The sequence below is a fragment of the Aulonocara stuartgranti genome (genome assembly GCF_965226115.1).
Source record: "Aulonocara stuartgranti genome assembly, chromosome: 12".
In the NCBI taxonomy this organism is placed as follows: Eukaryota; Metazoa; Chordata; class Actinopteri; order Cichliformes; family Cichlidae; genus Aulonocara; species Aulonocara stuartgranti.
Window position 1 is genome coordinate 25,962,816 of NC_138948.1, and position 27,952 is coordinate 25,990,767.

Here is a 27,952-nt window from a genome sequence, read left to right on the forward strand (position 1 = left end):
TCAGCAGCAGAACACGTCTGGCACTGCGGGATTTGATTCCCTGCCGTTGTAGTGTGTTACTGATGGTGACCTTTGTTACTTTGGTCCCAGCTCTCTGCAGGTCATTCACCAGGTCCCCCCGTGTGGTTCTGGGATCTTTGCTCACCGTTCTCATGATCATTTTGACCCCACGGGATGAGATCTTGCGTGGAGCCCCAGATCGAGGGAGATTATCAGTGGTCTTGTATGTTTTCCATTTTCTGATGATTGCTCCCACAGTTGATTTTTTCACACCAAGCTGCTTGCCTATTGTAGATTCACTCTTCCCAGTCTGGTGCAGGTCTACAATACTTTTCCTGGTGTCCTTCGAAAGCTCTTTGGTCTTGGCCATGGCGGAGTTTGGAGTCTGACTGTTTGAGGCTGTGGACAGGTGTCTTTTATACAGATGATGAGTTCAAACAGGTGCCATTCATACAGGTAACGAGTGGGGGACAGAAAAGCGTCTTACAGAAGACGTTACAGGTCTGTGAGAGCCAGAGATTTTCCATGTTTGAGGTGACCAAATACTTATTTTCCACCCTAATTTACGAATAAATTCTTTACAAATCCTACCATGTGTATTCATGGATTTTTTTTCACATTCTGTCTCTCACAGTTGAAGTGTACCTCTGGTGCAAATTACTGACCTCTGTCATCATTTTAAGTGGGGGAACTTGCACAATCGGTGGCTGACTAAATACTTTTTTGCCCCACTGTAGGTGCTCTGACTTAATAAAGAAAAAGCAGAAGTCCTTATTTGTCCCCTGACAGATTTAAGTCTAAGATAATGGAAACTCGGTCCTTGTGCCACATTTGCTAAATCTTCTCTCTGGAACTTTTGTCACGGTTGCAGCGGCAGCCATGTGGAGTCGTGAACGAGAGACCCAAAAGCCAGGCACTGGCTTTGATGTGAGTGAACTTTATTTTCAAAATGGTGAGAATACAGACTGAGTGGACATGGGAACAACAGAAACTAAGATAAACCTAAACTGGGAAAAACTTACTAAACAAACCTGAAACCATGACTCGCAGAAGAAAATGCAGAAAGTCACGCAGAATGATATGCAGGATAACACACAGTGCGAAACATGGGATGACACGTGATATGACACGGACATGGCAACAGGGAGGGAACACAGAGACGTAGGACCAGGGCAGGCACAGAGACACAGAACAGGAGGAGCTAAGAATACAAAACAGAAACCAAACCATAAGAACAAGAAAATCTTAACAAGAATTAACCTGAAACATAAGATAATAATCAAAACCACTGAGTCCACAGACTCAGGGCCATGATAACCTTGGCGTAACCTTTGCATGTTTCGACGTTCATGTCAAATCGCTTGCTTGTGTTACTTAAGAAATATTTCCAAGTAAAGTCTCATTGTGTCACACTCTGAACTGGAAACTGTTATTCATGCATTTATTTCATCATGTATAAAATATTGTAATTCAGTGTTTGCTTGTCAGAGCAAGTGAACAATGAATTACTGAACTTGAAATCTGTGGACTCTGTGATCGCCTTCATAAAACAGCTAAAACCTCATGTTTTCACACTTGCATTTGGTTAACCTTTATTTCTATTCTCTGGTATTTTGTTATAAAGAATTCTGTAGTTTTTGTGTAAAAATGTGCTATGCAAATACGTTCTTACATGTGAGTCCACGTCAGCACATGACCTTCACAATCTGCTCCCATGTTTTAAGGTCTTCCCCTCATCAAGAACACCTCAGCTAAGTCGGGCTTGTGAGCTGTTGCTAGTTAGCTTTGTTGTCTACCAGCTTAAAGTTAGCTTATATGACCCTGTTGTTGTCAGTTATAAGACTGTAGGTGATGAATATGCTGTCTGTGAGGCCCAAATTTTGAGTTTTTTTGTTTTTTTTGTTACAGTTTATAAGCTTTCTGGATGGTGGATAGTACTTGGACCTGACACCACTGAAAAGTCTGGCTTGAGTAATTTACTGACTCTGGAGCCATCCATGGTAGCTTATCTAGCACAAGGTGTGCACAGCACTGTATGTTTTATTGAAGCTTGCTTCTGCCACTGAAAAAAACTTTTTGTTGGCCTGGAGTAACATTATTTTCCCTCAAGAGGGCAGTGTCATCTGCCACTGGGGAGATGTGGGGAGATGACACTGCTCTCTTGTGAGACAGGAACCAATCTCTCAGTCAGAGAAACTAGTTGGCTCACTCACCTCCAGGCCTCTGGAGAGAATGTGTGTTAAATATTTCTTAGGTAACTGCAGCAACTGTTCAGGTTTTGTCACTTCAGTGCCCAAACAAAGGTGGTTCATGGTCACTGGGTAAATGTTAATGTTGCATTATGCAACATTAACATTCTTTAATGTATGCAACTTGCATACATTAAAGAAAGCATCCTGCATTTGCCTAACTCAAAACAGATCTGAGACCTTGGGTAGAGACACGCATCCCTGGGAGTGTTGCGTCAAGAAATGGTATATAATAAAATCAAAGAGAACAGGAAAGACAAGGGGCATTCCCATCAGTTGTGGTTCCAGGTCAAACAAGGTCATTTCCTTTTAGCAGAACTTTGGACTCACTTCTCTCTTGCTTGTGTTCAGTCACCTTTGCGTAGTAACCTGGAAGCTTCTGCAGCTGTTCAAATTCTCAAAAAGCTGCTCCAGCACCTCCTTTATTACTTCCTTCAGCAACAGAACTGGACTATCCTTTGTGAAAGGGAAAGAGAAAAATAAATGAGTATAACTGATGAGTGATGCAGCTTATCCATCTTATTAGTGTAATTTTACAATTTTGTGCCATCCATCCTCCTGCCTGTAACCTGGAAATCAATCTAAGTGCACCAGCAGGTCCGTTACTAAAATGTATCTGGAGGACAGTGGAGGGGGAGAGTGGAGGTAGGGGAGCTGTAATGCATACTTTGCAGAAAAGATTAACAGGATCAACAAGTCTTAAGATCCTTTATGTTTGTAGATTATTTTAGTTCAGCTGTGTTCAATGTTCAGCTGTCTGATCATATCAGTTTTGTATTTCATCAAACTGTTATATTTATCTGACATCTGAGGTCATCAAATTCAGTAGCAGGCGGTTATAGCAAACCATAATTCTTATACTTTAAGCAAAAATATCTGTTACCGCCCCCCCCCCCCCCCACACACACACACACACACACACTCCTTTCACTGCAAGCCTCTTCGTCTGCTCCTCGGCCTGTATCTATTGTGGGAGGGATTAAAACGCAAAAGAAAGTAGGATGTACAAACTGAGAGATGAGGAGGGGGACGCTTCTCTGAGTAAATCTGCAGCAGCTGCTTGAGGAAACACTGTAAATAAACTGCAGAGCGAGAGCAGTCCCGGTGGCCCGTGCATCGGAGACAAATAAAGGTTGGTACAGCCGTTGCTTCCAAGAAGTACAGGGGGGAGAGGGGTGGGCCTTGTCCAATTTTGGACCTGAGGATATAAAAGAAAGGTGAACGTATAGATTCAAAATGCTCAAACACTCTTGCAGCTTCTGAACGCACAGACCGGTTAATAGCAACCGCTCTCAAAGATGCGCAAGGTCGTTAGCTATATATGCGTATGCGCACCACAGTCAAGCTTACATTTGAGGGTAGCCTGTACGTACTTTCCGCCCTGTGACCACCAACAAGCACCTTCACCGAGTGCTCCAAAGCTCCCCTCCCAGAGAGGGGCGTCCACTCTGTAGCCTATCAGGACGCTCCGGCTTTGATAGAAGTACTGATGTCACATAATCAAGCCCCGGGCTTCTGAGTGAATTTTCAGGAATAAGTAAATAAATAAATGAATAACTCCCAGCAGAGGTTGGTCGCTGTTCGTCACTGAGTTTCTCAATTTCAACGAGGAGCTAATTTAATTTACGAGAGCCTAAACTATCCCCACAGTGGCCTCCAGCAGTCTGCTCTCACCGACACAGTGCTTCTTGTCCTTTCAAGAAGTGGATGGCAATTATTAGTGGCTCCACTGACTCTATATAAAACATGGACGTAGCCACTGTGCTGTCACTCATTCCTTATGGAAACAATAGTAATTTAAAAAAAAAAGAAAAAGAAAGAAAAAAAAAGAAGAAGCTTGTTTTAGATTCTTTGCCACTGTGTTGTTCTATGTTCAGGTTCGGGGTTTCTCTCCATTATTGTGGGGTCTTTAACTTTAAATAATAAACTGCTTTGAGATTTTGGGATTTTGTTGCTATATATATTGTAACGTTCACAAGAACCAGACGGTTGGGGTCTCAGTTTGTCCGTTTATTCGGCACATAAGCCAGCGGGTTGTTAACTCAGGGGGAAGCGCTCTCGAACTACACCTCTCTTCAGCCTGGCACCCACACAGAACAACCAGGTCCCCCCACCCCTTCCTGTACACCACCCTCACTACTTCCTGCAGCCCAACCAAACATGAATCTTAAAGGAACAACAACAGTGTGCAGAGAAAACCAACATGTCACTGTCCAGTAACACTTAACCATCGTTACACTGCCCCCCCAGCAATAAGTTCCTCGTCCCCGAGGGAACGACACAGTCTCTGAGGCGGGGCAGTAGCCTACGTTCCCTCCTTGACCTCCTGAGCCCCTGAGGAGGACGCGGAGCTTCGGGGCTTTGGGGTGAAGAGTCCGAGGGGGGGGAACGCAGCCCCGGTCGGGGGCCCCTCTGAGCAGGGTCATGGACGCTCTGTACACGTCCCTCTGGAAAGGAGGGGAGGGACTGTCCTCTGTAGGGGGCCATCCGGTCTCTGTGCAGCGCTACTATCCTCCCCCTAGGAGGCAACTGCACCCTGTAAACAACCTCCCCCACTCGCTCTAGGACGCTGCAAGGCCCCACCCAGCTGCTATCCAGTTTAGGACACCGTCCCTTCTTCCTCTTTGGGCTGTAGACCCACACCAGCTCCCCAGCACGGAAGTGCCTCCCTTTAGTGGTGATGTCGTAATTCCTCTTTTGGCGCAGGCCTGCCTTCGCCAGCTACTCTCGGGCGTAGGAATGTGCAGAATCCAGCCGGTCCTGCAGCTTCCTTGCGTAGTCCCGGCCCGGTGGTGCCTCTGGCGCGTCCGGGGGTTTCCCAAAAGCCAACTCTGCAGGAGTTCTCAGCTCTCTCCCTAACATGAGCAGGGCAGGCGTACATTGGGTGGAGTCCTGCACTGCCGACCTGTAGGCCATGAGGGTAAGGGGAAGATGGTAATCCCAGTCCCGTTGGTGTTCTGAGGTAAGGATGGCTAGCTGCTGGGCCAGCGTCCTGTTAAACCTTTCCACCAGCCCATCGCTTTGGGGGTGAAGTGGGGTGGTGCGGGTTTTCTTAGTCCCAAGGCGTTCACACATGGCAGCAAATACCTTGGACTCAAAGTTACGCCCCTGGTCACTGTGGAGGGTCTCTGCTGTTCCAAAGCGGCTGAACATCCCCTCCACTAATACATCAGCGACCGTCTCAGCCTCCTGATCTGGGATGGCGTATGCTTCCGGCCACTTGGTAAAATAGTCCATGGCCACAAGAACATAGCGGTTTCCTCTGTCTGTGCGAGGAAATGGGCCCATGACGTCCACAGCTACTCGCTCCATTGGGACTCCTGCTGGTTGCTGCTGAAGCTGAGCCCGGGACTGGTCTTGTGGCCCTTTGTGTGAGGAACATGCATCACAGCTGCGGCAAAAGTCCTCCACATCCCTCCGCTGTTGACCCCAGTAATAGCCCTGGCGGAGGCGGCAAAGAGTCTTGGAGACCCCAAAGTGGCCAGAGCCAGTGCTCCCATGGCAGGCTCCCAGCACAGCTGACCTCAGCGACCTTGGCACCACAACCTGCCACCTCTCCTCCCCCGTGGCAGGATCCTTCCAGGCACGCTCCAACACCCCCTCCTTCAGCCTGAGAGCTGCAAACTTGGCCCACAGCCCCCTGGTACAGATGGAAAACCCAGTGACCTCATCCCAAAGGGGTTGCTCCCCCTTCTCCAGCCACTGCAGGACCGGCAGCAGGTCTGTGTCTTGTTCCTGCCGTGCCCTCCACTCCGCTGCATCCACCACCAGAAGAACCCTGCAGGCGAGCTGTGCTGCTCCGTCTATTGTCGTGAGTTCCCGCTCTATTTCCTCTCGCTTCTCACAGTAACGGCAGCCAGCTGCAGCACATGGGCGGCGAGAGAGGGCGTCTGCGTTAGAATGGTGCGTCCCTGCTCTGTGCTCCACGGTGAAATTGAAGGCTTGGAGCTCCTCCAGCCAGCGAGCCACCTGTCCCTCTGGCTCCCTGAAAGACATCAGCCACTGAAGGGCAGCATGATCAGTTCTGACAACAAATGCTGTGCCGCACAGGTAGTATTTAAAGTGTCTCACCCCCGCCACCACAGCCAACAGCTCTCGTCGTGTGACACAGTAGCGCCGCTCGCTCCTGTTCAGGACCCGGCTGAACGCCACCACCTTCTCCCCTTCCGGTCCAACCTGCGACAACACCGCTCCCAGCCCCACATTACTTGCGTCAGTGTCCAGGACAAAAGGCAGGGCGGGGTCAGGGGGGGCAAGGACTGGAGACTCTGTCAGCAATCTGCGGAGGGTGTCGAACGCCTGCTGACAGTCCTGGGTCCAGATGAAGTCACGGTCCTTCTGCAGCAGGTGGAAGAGTGGTGCGGCTATGGAGGAAAAGCCCTTCACAAACCTCCTGTAATAAGACGCCAGTCCTAGGAAGCTTTTGAGCTGTTTCTGGTCTGCTGGTGTGGGCCACTCGGTAATGGTGTGAATTTTTTCCTCCAAAGTGCTGATGCCCTCACGACCCAGCTTGTGGCCCAGAAACTCCACCTCCCTCCTCATGAAGTGGCACTTGTCGGGATGCAGCTTCAGGCCTGCAGCTGCCACCCTCTCCAACACTTGTCTCAGGGCATCCAGGGCAACATCAAAGGAGCTCCCGTGCACTAGAAGATCATCCAGGTAAACCAGACACCGTTGCCGTGGGACGCCAGCCAGCACACTGTCCATGAGCCTCTCGAAGGTCGCAGGAGCGTTGCAAAGGCCAAAACTCAGGACTTTGAACTGCCATAGTCCCCTGTTAGTGCAGAAGGCTGTCTTCGGTCTGGATTCCGGGGACAGTGGCACCTGCCAGTAGCCACTCCGCAGGTCCAGGGTGGAAAACCAGGAGGACCCGGCTACTAAGTCGAGGGACTCATCAATCCTGGGAAGGGGGTAAGAGTCTTTCTTCGTCACTTTGTTGAGTGGTCTGTAGTCCACACAGAAACGCATCCTAGGACTTTTTTTCTTAGGCACCATCACCACCGCGGAGGCCCACGGGCTATCAGATGGTTCTATGATGCCCGCCTTCATCATTTCACACAGCTCCCTGTCTGCAGCCTCCTGATGAGCCAGGGGCAGGCGGCGGGGGCGCACTTTAATAGGCTGGGCATCCCCGGTCTCAATGACGTGCTCTACCAAGTGTGTCAAGCCAACATCACTTTCTTTCAGGGCAAAAATGTCACTAAACTCTTTTAGTACCTGCCATAGACTCTCTTGCTGCTGTGGAGTCAGCCCCTCACAGTTCTTTGACCAGATACTCCTCACTGCTGAGAGCCTCTCCTCCTCCTCCTCCTCCTCTGCTCGCTGTTCTGCTGGCGGGTCTGCAGGGGTCTCTGCGGTGGAGGTGGACGCCGCGGCAGATGCTGTGCAGACCGGGGGAGGAATAAGCGGCACCTTCTTCCCATCAGAGAGTACGAGGAGGCCTTTGCCTAAGTCCAGTACACCACCAATGGCTCGTAAAAAATCCAGCCCAAGGATGCAGGCGTCCTGCACGTCAGCCACCCAGGCAGCATAAGACACACCGAGGTCCCCCACCTTGAACTGGAACACTCCCTTCCCTCTCATTGGGGCCAGATCACCGGTCACAGTCTTAAGTTGCACGTTAGTCGGTTGTACAGCAGCTCCGGTTGGGACAATATCGGGTCGGACCAGCGTTGCATTGGATCCCGTGTCCAGCAGGGCCGTACAGGACACCCCCGCAATCGTCACTGGAACATGGCAAAAGCCGCCAACCTGGGTCCAGCCCACAGTGATGGCCGCACCGGGTGGAGGTGGCGGTGGTGTGGGGATGTCGTTCTCCCAGGCCCGTGTACTCCCGCCTACACGGGCCCGTGGGCGTTTCCCTGAACCACTGCAAGCTTGGGGCACTGCCTGATGAGGTGTCCGACTTGTCCACATCCCCAGCAGCTCTGAGGTCGGCGGTGTGGGCCAGCCCGAGGGGAAGGCGACTGCAGCGAAGCTGTCTGCACCAAACTGCACAGGCCCGCTGGCGTCTCCATCTGTTCCACAGGTGCTGACACAGCCCTCACCACGTGTGCGTCGTCAGCGCCCCCAGAGGATCCTGCAAGCATCTCCCTCTCCAACGCTAGCTCCAGGGCTGCACTGAGTGTGGCCGGCCGAGCAAGCTGAGTTTGCATGCGGAGCTCTTTAGGGCTCAGGGCCTGCAGGAACTGGTCCCGAGCTAACTCCGCCTGCACTGATGGTGGCATGCTGTCATACGCCCTCCGGCAAAGGCACTCGACTTCATGGGCCAAAATGCGGAGGGGCTCACCTGGCAATCTGCGTCTGTTGTGGAACTCCGACCTCAGCAGCACTGGTTGGTTATACTGCCCGAAGCGCCTCTGAAGTGCTCCGACCAGAGCATTATAATCTCCCCTCTGCTCCTCGGTCAGCAGCAGCAGGCATGCAGCTGCATCCTCACACAGGCACAAAGCCAATTGGAGAGCTTTATGTTCCTCAGACCAGCCAGCTGCAACAGCTAACAGCTCGAACTGTGCGATAAACACTTCCCATGGCGTCTTGCCGCTGAACTTAGGCGTTTTCATATTCGCTGCAGCTTGCTGGGCGCCGCCATGTTTGTTTAAATCACGTGACGGCGCGCCAAGCGAGGTCGACTCCTTCCCGCCGGAATCGCGGCCGCTGTGCGAACAGTTCCCGAGCCTAGTCAAACCTGGAGAAAATCCAGCCTCGGCAGACAGCCGCAGCGCCGTTTCCCTCACTCCATGGGCGGGCGAGCGCGGACGAACCTCCCTCTCCTCCCTCTCCTCCCTCTCCTCCGTCTCCTTCTTAATCCTGCCCGGCAACATCCTCGTCTCGTAACGGCAAGCGTCGCCGGCAACAGGGTCTCGGGCGTTCTGGGGTTCTTTTTTCTTTCTTCACTTCTGACACCAATGTAACGTTCACAAGAACCAGACGGTTGGGGTCTCAGTTTGTCCGTTTATTCGGCACATAAGCCAGCGGGTTGTTAACTCAGGGGGAAGCGCTCTCGAACTACACCTCTCTTCAGCCTGGCACCCACACAGAACAACCAGGTCCCCCCACCCCTTCCTGTACACCACCCTCACTACTTCCTGCAGCCCAACCAAACATGAATCTTAAAGGAACAACAACAGTGTGCAGAGAAAACCAACATGTCACTGTCCAGTAACACTTAACCATTGTTACAATATATTAGGGGTGCAACGATATTCGTATCGATATTGAACCGTTCGATACAGTGCTTTCGGTTCGGTACGCATATGTATCGAACAATACAACATTTGTAATTTATTTTATCAATTTTCCTTCTGACGATGCTGTCTGTGTTGAGCGCTCAGTGAATCTGTGTTCGACTACTCCGCCTAGGCTGCACTGTCGAGCGCAGATCCACTGAGCGCTCAACACAGACAGCATAGTCAGAAGGAAGAGCGCAGGGCAAGCTAGCGAGACAGAAGTTAAGCTCTCCTTGCAAGATGGACCTCCCCCACTCTCATTCAGATCTGGCGTTTGGAATTATTTTGGTTTTCATGTGACGTATGACCCTGAAGGTAAGCGAGTCATGGACTAAAGTAAAACAGTATGTTGGATGTGCCATGCAATGCTCAATTACATTGGTGTGAACTAGTGTGTTAGCGCAGTTAGCTCGTTAACGTGTTGGCCGTCTAGCCCCATGCACGGAGCGATCGGCGGTAGCTCGTTAACGGAGATTTGCCGTGTTGTGGCGTTAAGGTCATTTCAACGAGATTAACCTGAAAGCACTAGTGGGAACACAACGAATATGACTGCACATTTATGCCGACATCATCCTAGTGCAAAGACAAGTGGAAGCAGAAAAAAAAAAGCAAGCATGCTACTAACTTTAGCCGAGTCATTTAGACAGCTGTTAGCACATGATTCTCCTTATGCTGCTGAGAATATAGCCCAGAAGAAGCGGATAGTATCGCTTTTATTTTGGAAAGAGCCATTTCTCTGTAATAAACTCTCTTTTCCAAAGATGAGTGATTCCTCAATCAGATACAGGGCTCGCAATATCGCTAGCCCGACGTCCCGGAGCTAGCGATTTTTTTCAGTCGGGCTACCAAAATCTTTCTCTTCCCTGCCCGTCGGGCTATTGTAGGAAGGAAAAATATATGTCAATGCTTTTGCATTCTTTCGGAAATGTAGCTGGGTAATTATGTCATTGGCATCGGTGAGCCACTGTCAATATGTGACATATGCTTTCACTTTGCAATCGTGCGAACTGTGTATAGAGAGCGACAGCACTGATCTGTGAGTGATGATAATTTGTGCACCAATTCCTCTGACATCGTCTTATTAATCGTTAGCTTACTATGCAAACATGACAAGTGAAATCTCCCGCAGCTTACACATGTGAGAGGTTGATCGCGCAGAGAATCGCTGAGCTTATGTGAGTGCGTGTGTAAAAGCATTTCAGTTCTGCTGAGCCAAATAAGACAGGTCATGGTGAAGAAGTGACAGCCAAAGAAAAGCTTACCACAAAACGGAGAAGTTATGACAAATCAGACTATGAGGCAAAAAGAAAGTGCAGCTTTATGGTTTCATGGACAAAAGAATTTCTGTGGCTGCAATATGATGAGCTAAATAACCAGGGCTGCACATAAGTGGTCCGCAGGTGCGCATTCGCTGTCAAAATAAAAAACATGCACAAGGGTGAGGGTTAAATTTAAAAACTGTACTTTTGAGTTAAAATATATATTTATAATTTTAATAAATGACAAATTAAAAATGCATGAACATTTTTTTGTATCGAAAAAATATCGAACCGTGACACCAAAGTATCGAACCGAACCGAACCGTGAATTTTGTGTATCGTTGCACCCCTAATATATATATATAAAAAAAAAGAAATTGTTTTGAACTGAATTATGAAATCTACTTAAATATGAACACCCTTTTCTAAGGCGCTTTCCCAAAGTTGCAAATTGTTTTACAGCTTCATAAAAAGTATATTTGAATAAAGCAGTGTTGTGTTTAGGCATCAGCCATTAGTTTAACGCATTTTAAAAGGTTAAAACATACAAAATTATGGCAAAGATGGAAAAGCAGTAGTTTCTGATGACTGACGTCACTTGTCGTCAGTTGTGTTCGTCATTTGTTTTTGTTAATGGTCGGCTGCTTTTTTTCTTTATATCGTGAGACAAGAAATGATGGTCCAGTGTATCCTATGTGAGAGAAAGTGATAAAGGGAACACTGAAGTGGCTTTCCTCAACATTTAGAGGGAATTTAACCAGGAATTGGTGTTATCAGCAAACTTAGCAGGCTGAATAAATACAGAGACCCACATATCCGGTATTTATTGTGTGCTATGGACTACTTTAAATCAAAATCGTTGAAAAGAAACTGGCAGCTCAAACATGTGGTCCATTTCAGTGATTCAAATTAGCAGAGATTAGGACTGGCATGTAGCGACTAGCTGCAGCTTCCTGTGTTGGGAAATCTGTCACTTATGTCTATAACGTTAAGCCATAGCGTATCCACTATGGCTTGAGTACACAGTGGATAATTATTATGAAGGGGGAAACTATCCATAGAGGGCCAAACCATTTTTTTGCACTAGACTGTAAACAAGCTTTTTAATGATATAAAGTTAACATTTTTACACTGGACTGTATGGGGACTGACTGGATTGAAGGCTGAAGCGCCTGTATGATGGTGTGGCAGTGAGTGGGGAGGGCTAGACTTCTGGAAGCCATTTGGAGTTGCTAAATACTTTCCTAGCTCAAAATAGTTTTTTTTTTTGGGTGGTCCAGCATGTTCTGACCAGGCAGCACATAAACAGGCAGGGTGGGACACAGTCATTTCCCATTGTTAAGCTGTTTCGCTCAATGCTGCTGTGTTGCAGTCTTCATTTCCTGCCTATCAGACAGGAACATGCAGGGTAGCCTAAATCTCACATTTTCTCCACTTATAAGTGAATGAAGAACTGTTGGCGTGGGTCAGGTATCAGATCCTTTTGGCAGGGTTGAAATCCATCTCTTTGCTTTCAGGGCAATCACCCATTACACCGCGTCTTGTTTCTTCGACAGAGGATTGGAATACATGCAGTTGCACATGGATTTCCTAATACACTCCATACATTTCATTTCACTCTGATACTACTGGTTCTGAAGAGCAGTGATCCTCAACCTGGTGGCTCCTTGGTGATGATGAAATCCTGTTATGTCTAGATAATCGGTCCACAGGCAGTGGGGCAGTCTGGCAGTTTATTTTCCAGTCTACAGCCTAAAACATCAAGAGAGAACTGAATCATGCACAGTGAAGACATAAGTAGTCAGATTTTAGCTGAAGAGGCAGTGCAGTATTAAATTATAAACAAATCATCCAACTAACAACTAACATTGTTTGTATAAGTGTTAAGTTTTTATTTAAAAACATCTCTGGTGGTCAGGGCCAGGAAGCTGGTAATGATACCACATAATGAGTTTGAAAAACATTTTTAGCCTTTGCACTGCATCACACAGTCTCCATGTATGAAGTGCTTTGGTTGCTCCAGTGGAGTAGGAAATGCGCTATATAAAAACCATTTACAATTTACCTTTGCTAGTCAAGGTAAGAACTGGCGAGGAGGAGCCCGTGCTGTGTAAGATTCCAGTCTGTAGTTAAATTGGCTGATGCAGTCTTCTGGCTGGCTCAGTCGGACTCATCCAAAACCCTGAGCCAAGTTTCTCACTATGTGTGCCTCTCTTTTGTGAATGGGCGGCAGCTCCCTCTGCAGGGGGCCTGGCTGCTGTTGCTGCATGGGACATCCCGTAATGCAAGCCACTCTCATCACAAGTTCCCAAGGGTCAGACCTCAAACCTCTGACTACCTAATATTTTGGTGTCTGCTCTTTGCTGTCTAAATTGAGTTGGAAATTTTTTTCTCCGCCAAGTTTCCGAGGGCCCTGTATGGTGAGTTTATCTTACTGTATGGCTTTCTTATCATTTCTTTATTTTTTAATATTCTTTCCTTGTTTGGTTTTTACAGGACACAGTATGAGGCACATTTTCTTTTCTTTTAACGAGGATCTGATCTGTTTTCTCCCTTTCAAGGATAAATCTGTTTTTTTTGTTTCTTCACTTTCAACTTTCTCTCTCTTATCTCTCAGTATTTCTACTTGCAACATGAGGCCGCTGCTGTTTGGGATTCTGCCAATCAAGGAGAACTCTTTTGGCTCTCTATCTAGTGTAACTGTTGCACTCTGTCTTTTAACCCTCCTCCTGATGGTTATCTGGGGTCAAAAGAGTAAGAGATCCTTCTTCCACTTCCATCTTGACTCCCAGCTGGACCACACAAAATATCCCCCACCTCCTGGCCCCAAACCGTGGCCCCTTGTCGGGAATCTGCTCCAGGTCGGGGATCAGATTCATCTCTCTCTAACTGGGTTGAGGCTTCAGTATGGAGACATCTTCAAGGTACATATAGTTATATATAGTTTTTGTATTATTAGTTTCAGATCAACAGAGTGAGCATGAGTTAATTTATTTGTTTGTGTCATGAATCCAGCTCCGCCTTGGCTCTTTGACTGTTGTCGTTCTGAGTGGGTACAACACCATCAGGCAGGCTCTGGTTCGACACAGGGAAGCTTTTGCGGGGCGACCTAACCTTTTCATCTTCTCTGCTATAGCCAATGGGACCAGCATGACTTTCAATGAGAACTACGGACCTGTGTGGCTGCTCCATAAGAAGCTGTGTAAGAATGCCCTCAGGTCTTTCTCCCAGGCTAAGCCAAGGGGTTTTGGTGCCACCTGCCTCTTAGAGGAGCACATATGTGCAGAGGCTGCAGGGATGGTGCAGGTGATTCGAGAAAAAGCTGCAAAAGAAGAAACAGAGGGTATAGACCCAGCAACGACCTTGGTAACCTCAGTGGCAAATGTCATTTGTGCGCTTTGTTTTGGGAAACGGTATGACTACAGTGATAAGGAGTTTCTCACTATTGTTGATGTCAACAACGAGGTCCTGAAGCTCTTTGCAGCGGGGAACCTGGCTGATTTTTTCCCTGTGTTTCGCTACTTTCCGAGTCCATCTCTGAGAAAGATAGTCCAGTACGTTCGCAGGATGAACAGATTCATGGAGCGGAACATTGAGGAACACATTGACACCTTTGATAAGGTAATTAAGTATGCAGACTTACATGTAGGCAAGAATTTAGTTTAAATGGGGGAAAATGACAGTACAATCTATGCCATATAATCACTGTTTGCTTAAGTTCTATTTATTTCATTTTTGCACATGACTTACTGACATAAACTTCAGTTTCATAATAATCAGCAACTAGGCTTCTTAATGATTTGTGAATATTGCATTTTATTTATATTTTTTTTATATTATCTTAACTTTAACTGATCTTTTGCACAGTGACCTTTAATAGATGTCGCCACAGCCTTATGTTGTAAATAATGTGTCTATTGGTGTTGTTTTCTTTAGATCTGTGCCACTAATTTGCATCCCGGCTCTTTAATATGACATTGAACTCATACATTGGTAGCTATGATCGTAACTGTAGCCAAAAAAATAACTAACAAGTTCCATGTGATGGACCTTTTTTGTTCTTGTGGAGAGATGGCTAAAATGTTCGCACGCACTCTAATTAGGAATTAGCAACTCTACTGGAAGACACGCGTCTTACCACAATTGATTACTGTCCCTTCCCTAATTACTTTTAAGGTTTAAAGCAAGCTGGCAGTTAAAGTAGATAACTTTATATTTGAGCAGTGACAGCTGCTTGATGTTGGAAGGAGTAAAGTTATCTGTGTTCGCAGAACCGTATCCGGGACATTACAGACGCTCTAATTGCACTTTGTGAAGAAAGAGAAGAAAGCAAGGATACTTCGATGCTCTCTAACGACCAGATCATTCACACTGTCATAGACATCTTTGGAGCAGGTTAGGCAAACTACAAATTTCACATTATGATGCTTTTACGCTTGTATTATGCCAGTAATAAATCCTAATGGTGATAATGAATTTTCCCCCTTTTTTGTGGTTTTCCAAAGGATTCGACACCATCATCGCTGGTTTGCAGTGGAGCCTGTTGTACCTCATCAAGTTTCCTGACATCCAGGATAAAATAAACCAGGAAATAGGTGATGCCTTATGCTCCAATAAAACAAACTCATATGCTGTACAGTGTGCTCGGCTCTTCACCAAAGTCACCCATTGTTAGAAACTGGTAAATACACGGCTTACAGAGAATTCAGGGTATGCTAAATAGGAAAGTCCTCTCTTGTTCCTGCTCTGATGACGGACTCATAATCATTCTGTTTCTCATAGACCAAAAATAGGAGGTTGCTCCTTAATCGTTTTAAGTCCCACATCACTGATGAGCATAAGTCAGTAGTAAATGTAGTTCTTATCTATTAAAATATTCACCACAAATGGGATTCACACAGTTTACAAGAAACGGGTGGAAATGCACCTCTCATTAGCAGCTATGCACAGGCCATACATGAGCATGCAGCCGTCTGTGATGTCTGCAGTATCAGGGAGAATCCTTATTAAAAAGACTGAACAACGGCCAACCGAGCACGCTTTTTGGAGAGACAGAATCAGACCAGAGAAACTCACAAAAGATCAGTCCAATTTGCTGACGCTTTTTGAAGTGGGCTCAGAGAACTGGTGCTGTCTGTTCTGAGGCACGTTGTATTTTCACAGAGGGCGAGATGAAGCGAGAGAGAGACAGACAGAGAGAACTAAGAGGAGGCAGGATGAATCAGAACAGGAGAGGGGTTAGAGGGTTCCCCGGAGACACAAAGGCGCTGACACGCAAGGCAGTGAACAGACATAGTCTGACATTATTCCCTTTTTCATCTCTTACATTTCATTTAATTAAGAGGCTTTAATTCTGTTGTTTACAGTACCGAAAGCCTTATTAGTGGAGCAATATTTGTAAAGTAATCTAAAGGATCAGCATATTTTAAATTGTAATTTTTTATGATGCACATGTGCATAAAGTTTTTACAAACTGAAAGAAAGCAAACCACAGCCTGGAAATCAGTTTATGTTAAGTTTAAATTAAAAAAAAAAAAAAAAAAGACATATTATTAGAATACAAGAATAAAAATGAAAATAAAAATGTAAATAACGTTAACAAAATTGCAAGTTTATCACAACTTATGTCACATTTTTTTAGACCCAAAAGATGAGATACAGATTATGTTTTATTATTTATCATTATTTTTTTAAGATGAGCATATCGGCAAACTCCAGCTGCCCAGGTTTTCCAACAAAGCCAAGATGCCTTTCACAGAGGCCTTCATATATGAAGTGTTTCGTCATGCTTCATATGTCCCTTTTACCATACCACACTGGTAAGACCTAAAGTTTTGACAGCAGTAAATTTGTTTTTTCAGCATGTAGATTGTTTTTTTTATCACTTTCCTCTGATTATATTTTTCCTCTCCAGCACCACGAGAGACATCACATTTAATGGGTATTTCATTCCCAAAGACACATGCGTCTTCATTAATCAATATCAAGTCAACCATGATACGTGAGTAGCCGAAAGCAGTAAAAATCTACTTTGTCTCGTTCTTTTTATCTTTTAAGACTATGGATTTTTTTTAACATTTTTGTTTATTTGTTAAAATGTTCATTCTTTCCCAGTGATCTTTGGGGCGATCCTGAGACATTTCGTCCACAGCGTTTCTTGAATCCATGTGGACTCCTGAACAAAGAGCTGACAGAGAAAGTCCAGATCTTCGGCATGGGAAAAAGACGCTGTCTTGGCGATGAATTTGCACGTTTGGAGATGTTTGTGTTTCTTACCACGCTTCTTCATGGGCTACGTATTGAAAATGTTCCAGGGCAGGAGCTGGATCTCAGCACTGATTTTGGTCTAACTATGAAACCACGTCCATATAGGATTACCATTTCCCAGAGATTTTAGACCGTCTGAAAACTCAAATGATGATCTTTCGGATGTTTTGGAATGTCACAGTGGAAATTAATTGTAGTTATTACTATTTTGTGCTCAGTTTGGCAAATGTGGTCAAAGCACAGACACAAAGATAAATATACACAAAGCGAACATGAGGTCATTTTACAGCATTCAGTCCATCTGCCTGCTACATTAGTATCTTAAGTGACTGGTCACAGTTTAAAACGGAGGAATGAGGATGAGTGTCACTGGCAGCAGGGTAAGCCACAATGACTTCATTAATAGTTTTGTAAATAGAAATAGAATAGACACTTTTAGCTGTTGTTAAACTTTTGTTTGTGAACATTTGATGAGTGCCTTCTTTTGGAAACTATGAAGGACAGACTTCAGCTGATAGCTCTTAATGAACTGTTTCACCTGAATATTACAAGTTGAATAACTTATTCTTATTGTAAATACCTGACCTCTATACGTCATGTTGAGGTAAAATAATATCACATAAAAAAAGTGTGCTATATAAACTACAAACATACTAACAAATATTCAAATTATCTCAAAGCACTAATACCACTAGGTTTAACCCTCTGATGCATAGTGGTCACTGGAGTGGACAGCTACTAAAACGTACATATCTCTTTAATGCATTGGTTTCTATGGTGGAACTGCATATTAGCCTCTAGAGTGCTCTCTGCTGCCATGCTCCATTGAGGTCAATTCAGTGTTCAGTTAGTGCAACTGCAAGTAAATTTCCTCTGAATCAAAGATGGCAGACAAACTGTCACCCCTGCCGACCACTGCTGGCATATCCTGTCAATCCTTCTATGCTAAAAGAGCCCAACAGGTAAAAAAAATATGATGATATGCAGTAACATCTAGGGAAGGATATTATCTGTTTGGAATAAGAAATTGTTATGTCTAATATGTAGAAAACTACAATTAACCATGTGTCCACTGTAGTGGACATCATGCATTACCCACTATATTTTTTTAACATAAGTCATAAATTGTCTCACTGTTTTTTGGGACTGTTTTGGTTATAATTAAGCATATAATTGTTACATTTATAAGCTACTCATTTAAAATATATATTTCTGTGCAGATCAGCTGTAGTTTGAGTTACTATAATAATTATTTTATCATATTTTGTAGACTTCAAATGCAGCAAAGAATAAGACAGCGTACAGAATAGTCCAGGAAATTCCATCCAGCTCCAGTGATGATGATTTCATTGATGAGTGCAGTGATGAGGAGTTCAGTGATAAGTCCAGTGATGATGAGAGTGGCTGCCAGAGCAGAACAGAGACATAGGAACTACGGATGATGAAGACACAGACAGTCAGGATGCAGAAAGTGAGAACGATGAGGGGCAGGATGAAGAGGAAGGTCAGTATGATCAGGGAGCTGTGGGAGATGGGTACATGGCACCTGACCATACTCAAGCCCGCAAAAATATTTGGAAAGTCCAAGACAATGACTTGGTTGGAGACTTGCCTCCTTTTCTAGGAGAGTGGAAATTGAATGTGGAGGGGAAGGATCCCATAGATTTCTTCAGACATCTGTTTCCAGCAGATCTAATTGATAATATAACATACAACACCAACTTGTATGGGAAAGAACTGTCAGTAACAAGAGAAGAGATTCTCCCTCCAGCAATGCAAAAGAGGAAGACCCAGTGGGACCCCACAACCCGTGAAGTGGAGAGCAGTCACCAAAGTAGCCTGTGAGGTCAGGTTTGCCACAGGATATCACTGGCCCCAACTGACCGAGGTGAAAAATGCAAACAGGTGCCATGATGTTGTGTGCACACGGAAGACCAAATACATCTGCATGCAATGCTGTGTGCCATTGTGCCCTGGATGCGTTGCAAACTTTCGCACAGCCTAGGTGTGATGAACATAGAACTGTTTGGAGATGCAGAGACTAAGATGTCAGTTTGTGTTTTCTTCCAGCATGCTACTAAGGGCTTGGTAATACTGTCCTGCATCGTTATAGAACTGTGTAGACTCAAAAATGTTTCTCTTGTTGGAGATAGTTTGCCATATTCAGGTGTAGGATTCACAGCTAGGACTGTTGATTGGTTTTGTTATTTACGTCTAAACATTGGGGCCTTATGAGTTGAAAGTTCCAAAAAAATTGCTGAGATGTTTTTCAAAGGATACAAGCAAACAAGTGTTTGTATATTTACAATAGAACACAAGGTAATTAATTTTTACAGTAAATTCACAGTATTTCATGCTAAGTGCTCAGGCGCATGTAGTCCACTGGAGTGGACAAGTTTATAACTTTATAAAAAAACATATTTTTGAAAAAAAAAGAGTTAAACATTTTTTTTCATGTCCTGAGAAGAATAAAAGCACTTAAGAAAAAAATCTTGACCAAGGCTTTCATAATTCATGCATCAGAGGGTTAAGGCAGTTATTGTTTATAATGTATGCATAAAATGTTAACTTTTGGACTATTTTTGAAAGAAAAAGTAGAGCTGATGTTGGAAATTGTTTTTTTTAAAGCATATACAGCCTACAGTTAGCCTCTTTCTATAGTAATTATAGAAAGAGTAAAACTGAGTCACATAAAACAGCTGCAGACAGTGGCTTTGTATAAAACATGCAATCTGAAAACAATAATGTGCCTGTGCTTGTGTGGTAATGTTTACTGGCTTTCTGTCTGTACCTTCACACTGTTCTGAGTGACTCATGGATGATGATGGCAGTGAGGCTGACTCTGAAGTGAGTAGGGGAGGACTAGCTCAGAAGGGTGCCTCCAAAACACAAAAACGAAAAAAACAATCTTATCTACCTAGATAGATATGTTAAGTACAGAAAACCAAGCTATGGAAATGTATTAAGTAAAGTAGAATGCAAGCATTTTAACCCTATTTTAATTTTTTAATAGATTATTTTAATAATAAATATTAACTAAGGATACATATTAAATAATAAATATTGTTTTCGTCACGAGATCTGTGTCACAGTGCCGTATTTTTATATTCCGTAGATTTTTGTGTACAAGTGGACAAATTTTCTTTGATACATTAACAGATTTTAACATTTCCTACAATTCCCCTGACCTTTGAACTAAAGCTTTAATTTTACAAACTCATCGGTATAACTCTTGTCAACAACAGTGTAACATTGCGTGCTATTGCATGTCTATTCACAGCCACTGAACTCACTGGCCACACACAAACACGTGCAAACTGAATGACCTACTGATTTCTATTCACATCTTCATTTACACATGGAGCCTTTTATTGTGGGGGCCCGTTTCTATACATTCATTAAGAAACCACACGCAATCCTCACAGCAACTGTCAGTAACTGCACTGTGATGTCTGTCCAACTAATTATGGCTAAATTAATATGTGAACATCTCTAACAATCTTTACTCATAACTTTATTCACTATTACGACGCAGAACGGTTCAAACATCTTCCTCTTCCACGCTCTGCCCAGATCTCAGTTTCATGATCACCTGGAAAAAAATACATTCACATTATTTTATGGTTTAATTCTAAATAGAAATGTACATATTTGAATAGCTGACTGTGAAAGTGGCATGCACCTCTTTCAGCTGGGCAATCTCTTTGCTTTCCACATTTCTCTGAGCGTTGTTGGTTATGGCCTTCACTCTTGTTGCATAACTGCAAAGTTCAGAGAGTTCAAGTGTTATTCTGTTGAGTTTTTTAGTGCTAAAATACAATAAAACACTGTTTTTTCTCTCTCTGTTACATAAGAGATGTGAGCGTCTCGTCAAGATTGTATTCTGTAGGAGAGGTGTTGACGATCATCAGAGTTTTAGCATTTCCACCCAAAGAGTCTTGCATCACCTGAGAGAGATGAAACACATTTTGGTTGAACTGCTTGTCTACGTTGGAGTTCAGAATTGAAAAACTAGAATACTGCCTTTTTAATTTATTACCTGTGTTAGCTTGCTATTCCTGTATGGCACATGGGGCAGTTCAGCAGATAAAGCTGAGATCACATCACCCAGTGCACTCAAAGACTTGTTAATGGAGTTTGCCTCCTGCACAGAGGAGAACATGGAAGAATTTAAAGAAGTCATGACAAATCTTTCAACCACTCACTGACCCATGAAACAAGATAGGAGCAGACCTTCAGCTGGTGGTCCTTGGCACCTGTTTTGGCTGCTCGCTCACTGCCTGCCAGGTCTACAAGGCTCAGCTTCCCACTGCTTACACTCCCATTTGTCAGATTCCTGCTCTCCAACATGATGCCAACAATAAGATGAGAGCGGGAACTCTCCACGTTCATCTCTTAAAAAAATGACAAAAATACAACAGGACAAAGAAAGATGGATTTTTATATATTTCTGGTATTTTAAGAAGTGCGACTTCAGAAGATGCTGATTAATAATCAGTCCTCAGATTCTCTCTCTCTCTCCCTCTCTCTCTCTCTCTCTCTCTCTCTCTCTCTCTCTCTATATATATATATATATATATATATATATATATATATATATATATATACATATATATATATATATATATATATATATATATATATATATATATATATATATACATATATATAAAAGGTTTAGCATCAGCATATTGTTGCTCTGCTGCTTTCCAGATCTGTAATGATGTACCTAAATGCCACCCCACTGCTATAACTGTAACTAACACGATTAATCCAAACCAATTAGCAGGACCCTATTTGAGGCTTTTGCACGGCATCAAGAGCTCACTGGTGGCAGAGATGTGTCGGTTTGCGCAGGCCTGCTGGAACAGAGCGTAGAGCTCCTGGGCACTGGAAGCCTCTTTTGTCTCTGCTCCTTGGGCGAACACAACTCCCTTTCTGTTCCTCTTGATCTCCACCCGCCTGGCCTGGCCATGGGATTGAGTGTGTACGTGGGCCTCACCAGCCTGGCTCGCAAAGAGGTCCTGCAGCCTGTCATTGTAGAGCTCCAGCATATAGGCTGAAACCTAAAAGGAAGCACAGTAACCAGGAAGAGAGGAACAAAGGGAAGCAACGTCTTTTCTCTCCCAAACATGGTTTGTTTATATGCTGGTGAAATAATGTCTGCTACCTTAAAACTGAATTTAGAGCTGTTCTCGCGCATGATATCAAACATGGCATTGAAAGCTCTCGGGATGATCCCGGGATTCTTCTGTTCCTTGTCCCCAACCATAGTGAAGGTCTTCCCTGAGCCCGTCTGGCCATATGCAAAGACACAAACGTTGTAACCGTCGATAGCTAACTGGATCAGCCTGTGGGAAAAACATTTTCTTCAGCTGAAAGCATCAAAATATATGGAAGGCTTGATGTCAAGTTACCTCAGGAGCTACCTCACTGTTTCTACTTTTCCATCAACTCTTGAAATCTGTTTTTGAACATAATTTGCTCCCTTTCAATGCTACTAAATAGCCATAACATTACACAGCAGCAGAATCCCAAACTGAGCGAAACAGTCTACAGAGGTGGCACAGCAGCATGAGCAAATGCAGCATCAGCTGTCGTCTGTGTACTGGCAATGAAGGAATTTTATTTTGTCTAACGCATAAGAGCTCCCACTCATCACAAATCCCAATTTAACCCAAGCTTGAGTGCCTCCATGCAGCACATGTTAGGTAACTGTAGCTTTGGTTAGCCTGAGCTGGTACCTTAAAATAGTAGAAGCTACTTTTTAGATTCACAGAGGTTGCTATGATACAAATCTGGGACTCCCTGTGTCTGTTATGTCACATTGAATAAACGGGGCCGGGCCCCTCACCTGCTGGTGTCATGAAACAAGTCTTCCTGAGAGGCTTCAGCACTGAACACCTTGTCAAACTGAAACTCCCTTGGTCCACGAGGGGTTTCTACGGTGACAGAGTATTCATCTATTTTTTCCACAACGATGGCGCCACCCTGCGCAGCTTCGGCTCGGCTCGCAGGGCGAATCCGACAAAACACTCTAATTTTACCTGAAGAAACATGTTTTTCTTTTTAGTTTAGGTCGAAACTAAAATGCGCTACATGCAGTACAGACACACATGCATACCTTTCATATCTTCAACCATATTGTAATATTTTTTCCTCAGGGTCCTTTCTGAAGTGTAGTTCTCAATTATTTTCTTTTTCTCTTCTTTTTCTTGCTTCAGCTTGAAAAAAAAAACCATGATGATAAGGGAAGAGTTATCATAGTGAGGAATGCTTTACATAAAATCAAGTATTTACAGCACTTTGTGCTAAAATATTCTATAATCAATGTTTAGAATAACAATGGGGCTGCTTTGGTACCCTGTTGGACTGTTGATTTATAATATAAGTGATACCTAATGAGTAGCATGTATCTGTAAAAGCTCACTGTGGACAGATTAATGCCTCTGTCTGTGGTTTCTGTAGTGTTTGGGTGGACAGATCTGACCTGATGTGGTAAAAAACTAACCTGATCCTGCAGCAATAGAAGCTGCTGACCGGCACTCTTAACTCCACCCGTGGTTTGGCTTGCCTCCTGACCCAGGATATCCTCCAGTTCTGAAACTGCACAGTCTGAGTGGAGATGGAAAATAAAAGAGTGATATGTAAAAGACTAATTACTTACTACTAGTTACTAATATATTATGACAATGAGATGTACCTTTTTGTTATATAAAAGAAGTGAAGAATGTATGTGATGTGACTATATGAATTCATTTACTATTACTGGCTGGAGCCAACATATTCAGGAAATATAAGATGTATTTACCATTCATCACAGGGCTCTCTCCATTTTTAATGCAGCCTAAAGCGATTTGACAGACCTCAATTTCCTTCACTGTTTCTTGCAATAGAGACAGATTTGAGTTGTATTTCTCTGACCTGTAAAATATAAGAAAACCTTTAAAGTAAAGTGTGTAACTTAACTTAAACCTCCTGACTACCCGCAATGCAAATTTGTCCTCTGTAGAGCACCTTTCTAAACCTGAATATCACCCATGCACTGCATACTAAAGAATTGCCTCCTTTTGGTATCTACAGAGGACATTTAGGGTTTTCCAATGATACCAAATGTGAAGGGGTGGAGCTTTGGGAACTTTAGTTTTTTCATTAAGGAACATGGCGGCCATCGCTGCAAGCACATTTTATGGGAAGAAGAAAAGTAAGTGCATAAAACTTCTTATTGAGCAATTTTTAGCTATAAATGTTGTTAACATATTTTAAATAAGTCTCTTAATAACACATTAAAACATAGTATGCTTAATTCTAACTTCATTTTAGTATAGTATTGAAGTGTTTAACAAATGGCCTCCGTAGTGGACATTTGTAGTCATTTCCTCCATTTTGTTCTGTTTTTTTAAATGACCAGAAAAGGAGTCCTTTTTAGAAGCAGAAAGAAATTTATTGCAGTTTGATGAGGGAAACCCAGATCTTGAGTTGTCTGGTGAAGAAGATCATAGGGAATAAGCCCTTGAAGAAGAAAGATGGAGGAGCATCAGGGATGGTACTCAGACCTGAACTTGCTGTCATTAAGTGGTTGGACAACAAGACAGTTGTCATGGCATCCTCTGCCTATGGCAATCAACCTCAGGACAGACGCACCAGATGGTCTAAGAAAAGCAAAAGGTTTGTCCATGTGCCAAGGCCACTGGCAATTGCTGAGTAGGCTATACTACCAATATAGGTGACGTGGACCTTGTTGCAGAATGTTGAGTTTCTACAGGATGGTCTCTCGCACTCAGAAATTGACAGTATGTGCAGTTCTCTACTTTTTGATCTGGCAATCACCAACTCGTGGCTTCAGTATAGCAATGACTTGCAGTTTTGGGGGAAGAAACCACTACAGTTCCTTGAGTTCAAACTTCTCCTTGGTGAAGAGTTGGAGCAAATATTTGCCATCAAAGTTCATTTTTACATGTTTGGCCTTCCAATGTCCTCTGCAGTGGACATGTGATATCTAAAAATATTTTAACTTTTTTTTCCCAAAAAATTATTTCAGTCTTCTAATTGCCTTACAAACATTGGGGGATTTAAAAAAAATTGATTGGACAACACTTTTTTTCCTGGTAGTCAGGAGGTTAACCTGATATTTTGAAATTAAGCAGTTATTACAACCATTAAGAAATCATTTTTTCCCTTTTCTTTCTTTTTTTTTTTTGTTTGTTTGTTTGTTTGTTTTTTTCAATTTCTAACCCCTCTTTGTCAGTGGCATCCTCTCTGTCATTGCTTTCTTCTTGAACATTCTTGAGTCGGTCCAGTTTGTTTCTGGCTGAGGCCAGAGCAACCCGATTGTCCTCAATCATCTGGTCTAACAGGGCTCTGGTTTCAGGCACTGCACTGCAGATTTCATGAGCCTAAAGAAAGAGAAATTGATGCAACAGCCTAAATAAATCGGGGAGGAAAAGAGATGATTTTTCTTTGATTTTGTTGCTGGCAGTTGATTTTCCACATAGTTTAATATTAACTAATGTGTGAGCAGCACCTTGTGTATGACGAGGGAAAGCAGAACGCCGCAGGGTGGCTGAGGCACCGGAGGAATGGGGCTTCTCTCTGCCTCCAGCAGTTCGGTGATCTCCCTCTCCCTCTGGTACAGGCTCTCCTTTAGTTCCTCTAGACGAGCTTTAGCGCCCTCCAGTGGTTTATCAGAATCACTGCAGTCCTTCATTAAAAAAGTGGGTTAGTCCACCAAACATAAATCAAAACAAAACAGAAAAAGCAACACTCTAAACTTTTCTTCTTATTGTACTTTTCATGCTTTATCCTTTATTTGAGAAACAAGCTGTCACAACAACAAATTCAAACCCACCCTTGTTTGTTGCTGTGCTGACAGTCCTTCAATCTCCAGGTTTTCACCTTCCCCTGTGGTTTCCTGCTGCTCCTGTGTGGAGACCACCAACATTTCTTGGACTTTTCCTATTTCTTGTCGGGCCATCTGTAGCTCCTGCAATGCTGCTTAAGGCAAAATGGTATGAATAATTTGTTAGGCACAAACATTTGGTGTTTCACAGACTTTAACATCATGGCAGATAAACTCACTGGAGGCCTGCTGACTGTGCAGGGCATCCAGTCTGTTGGAGAACAGTTCCAGCATTTTGCTCTAATTGAAAGAAAAGAAGAAAATCTATGTGATTATATTGTTAAAATAGACTCAATGTTCTTCTCAAATATAGCCACAAGAGTGTGCTCTCATTCAGAAGATCAATGATTGATGTAAGAGGCCATGAAGTCTGCCAGACTGCTATGCAACCTTTTCTCTGTGCCACTGCAGGGCCTCTTCCATGCTCCTCTTCCTCTCAGCTCTCTGCTCCTTCAGCAACAACTCGTTTTGAGCTTTCAGGGTCTGCAGGAAACAGGAACACGAATGCATGTAAATATGCATCCGGCCACTCAATATTTCAGATGTGGATTACAAGGAATATGAACTGGAAAATTAAAAGTAGAAATGTACCACAACAAATTTGCAGTAAAATGAGCAAGATTAAAACAATAGCGGTGTTCATGTACGGCAAATAGGAGAAGGACTGCGACCTCAACTTTAGCCTCCCAGTTGGCTTTCTTCTTCTCCACCTTCTCCTGGTAGATGTCCAGGATTTTTCGCAGAGTGTTTAACTTGTTCTGATAGTGAGATCTGATCTTCTGCACGGTACAATCCTGATGAGAGAGGACCGTTGTCAGTACTGTTTTGTTTTAGTAGACTCCCTCACACAGACACTCACACACATCATCACCTGGTTCTCCTGCATTGTCATCTGGAAGTTCTCTTCCAGCTCCTGGACCATTTCCAGATGCCTTTTACTCATGCTTTCCATGTCCTTGGCTATCTGTTTTTACAGCGCACAGTCACTAACAGATATCAGATAGACACAAAAATGCATCCTGGTATCATGATCCTGATCAAATGCCTTCGAGGGCAACAGTGGCACAATCAAGGCAGCCATGTGAGTGTGAATGAGAGCAAAACAACAGTGTCTGACAGTGTCTTCATTGTGTGTTTGCATGCCCGCAACCAGCCAAAGCACTAAGTAAAAGGTCTGAAGAAATATTTATCATCCACTGAGAAAGAAGAATAAGCTACTTTGTCTTTTTTGACCATGCTAACATGCATCACAGGCTGATTGAGATTAGGATGTTAATTTTTGGTTTTTCTTCTTCTTTTTGCTATTTCACTTTGGAGTTGCCCAAGCAGGTCATCTGTTTCCATCTGCAAGTTCAAACAAACTAATTATATCCTTTCTTACTTTGTCCCTGAATCATCCAACCTGAGCTGTCTCTGTAACACATTAATCCGTGATACCTCCACTAGTGTAAAACTGGTTCTACTTTAAATAAAACTCCACTGGTCTGCACGACTGTCCTGTGATGATCCTCATTGTTTTACCTGAGCAATGCAGAGTTCAGCAGACTCATAGGGGATGTAGATCTTGCCACCTGGTGACTGCCCAACTTGATCTGCATCACTCCTGCCTGGCAGCTGAGATTCTGATGAGCCTGCAGAAAGAGCACGCTGCAAATGACTGTTTATTACAGAGAATGGGGCTTAGTTAAAGTGATAATTAGTAGCAAACCTATCTCTCTAGTGCCATGCACAAGGAGCATGATTTTAAATCTGTACACAGGTAAAGTTCTCAATGTATACTTGGAAATCATGTTAAAATGATGACTAAGCTTGTAAAAGCAAACGCACAAACTAGATAGACTGCATTGATCTACCTGTCTGCCAGTTCATGTTGGGCAATCAGCATGTGGCACATAAAACTTCACTGAAACAGTTTCTAAAAAGGGATCAACAATGCAGCCATGAATAATCTGCTTGTATTCCTATGTTAACTTGTGCTCTCTTTGTCCATTTATGTATATTCTATAGATAGCCAATTTAAGGTCTGCCTAGAGAATGAATTACAAATCA

General features: G+C 43.8%; 2 protein-coding genes across 7 annotated transcripts; one reads left to right on the plus strand and one right to left on the minus strand.

Moving 5' to 3' along the window:
* Window positions 1-2,888: 2,888 nt before the first annotated feature.
* On the plus strand, window positions 2,889-20,024 carry cyp1d1 (cytochrome P450, family 1, subfamily D, polypeptide 1). 6 transcript variants are annotated; one of them, XM_082555615.1, is made up of 10 exons: window positions 9,502-12,847; window positions 12,971-13,157; window positions 13,355-13,661; window positions 13,753-14,358; window positions 15,009-15,132; window positions 15,243-15,332; window positions 16,433-16,556; window positions 16,652-16,738; window positions 16,852-17,699; window positions 19,530-20,017. In XM_082555615.1, the coding sequence occupies exons 3-9, from the start codon at window positions 13,371-13,373 to the stop codon at window positions 17,132-17,134; spliced, it is 1,605 nt and encodes a 534-aa protein (XP_082411741.1). In that variant the 5' UTR covers window positions 9,502-12,847; window positions 12,971-13,157; window positions 13,355-13,370; the 3' UTR covers window positions 17,135-17,699; window positions 19,530-20,017. The 6 variants fall into 6 exon arrangements, with proteins under 6 accessions (XP_082411743.1, XP_082411742.1, XP_082411741.1 ...); XM_082555617.1 differs by lacking the exons at window positions 9,502-12,847; window positions 12,971-13,157 and adding an exon at window positions 2,889-2,894; XM_082555616.1 differs by lacking the exons at window positions 9,502-12,847; window positions 12,971-13,157 and adding an exon at window positions 3,295-3,381.
* Window positions 20,025-20,170: 146 nt separating this feature from the next.
* kifl (kinesin family-like) lies at window positions 20,171-27,605 on the minus strand. The gene is made up of 19 exons (XM_082555612.1): window positions 27,425-27,605; window positions 26,775-26,867; window positions 26,575-26,697; window positions 26,294-26,386; window positions 26,083-26,143; window positions 25,853-25,995; window positions 25,529-25,705; window positions 25,240-25,400; window positions 23,816-23,928; window positions 23,516-23,619; window positions 23,129-23,228; window positions 22,859-23,051; window positions 22,175-22,355; window positions 21,833-22,070; window positions 21,238-21,398; window positions 21,044-21,148; window positions 20,854-20,951; window positions 20,687-20,765; window positions 20,171-20,596 (listed from the first exon to the last, which is right to left on the minus strand). The coding sequence occupies exons 2-19, from the start codon at window positions 26,853-26,855 to the stop codon at window positions 20,546-20,548; spliced, it is 2,262 nt and encodes a 753-aa protein (XP_082411738.1). The 5' UTR covers window positions 26,856-26,867; window positions 27,425-27,605; the 3' UTR covers window positions 20,171-20,545.
* Between the last annotated feature and the right edge of the window lie 347 nt (window positions 27,606-27,952).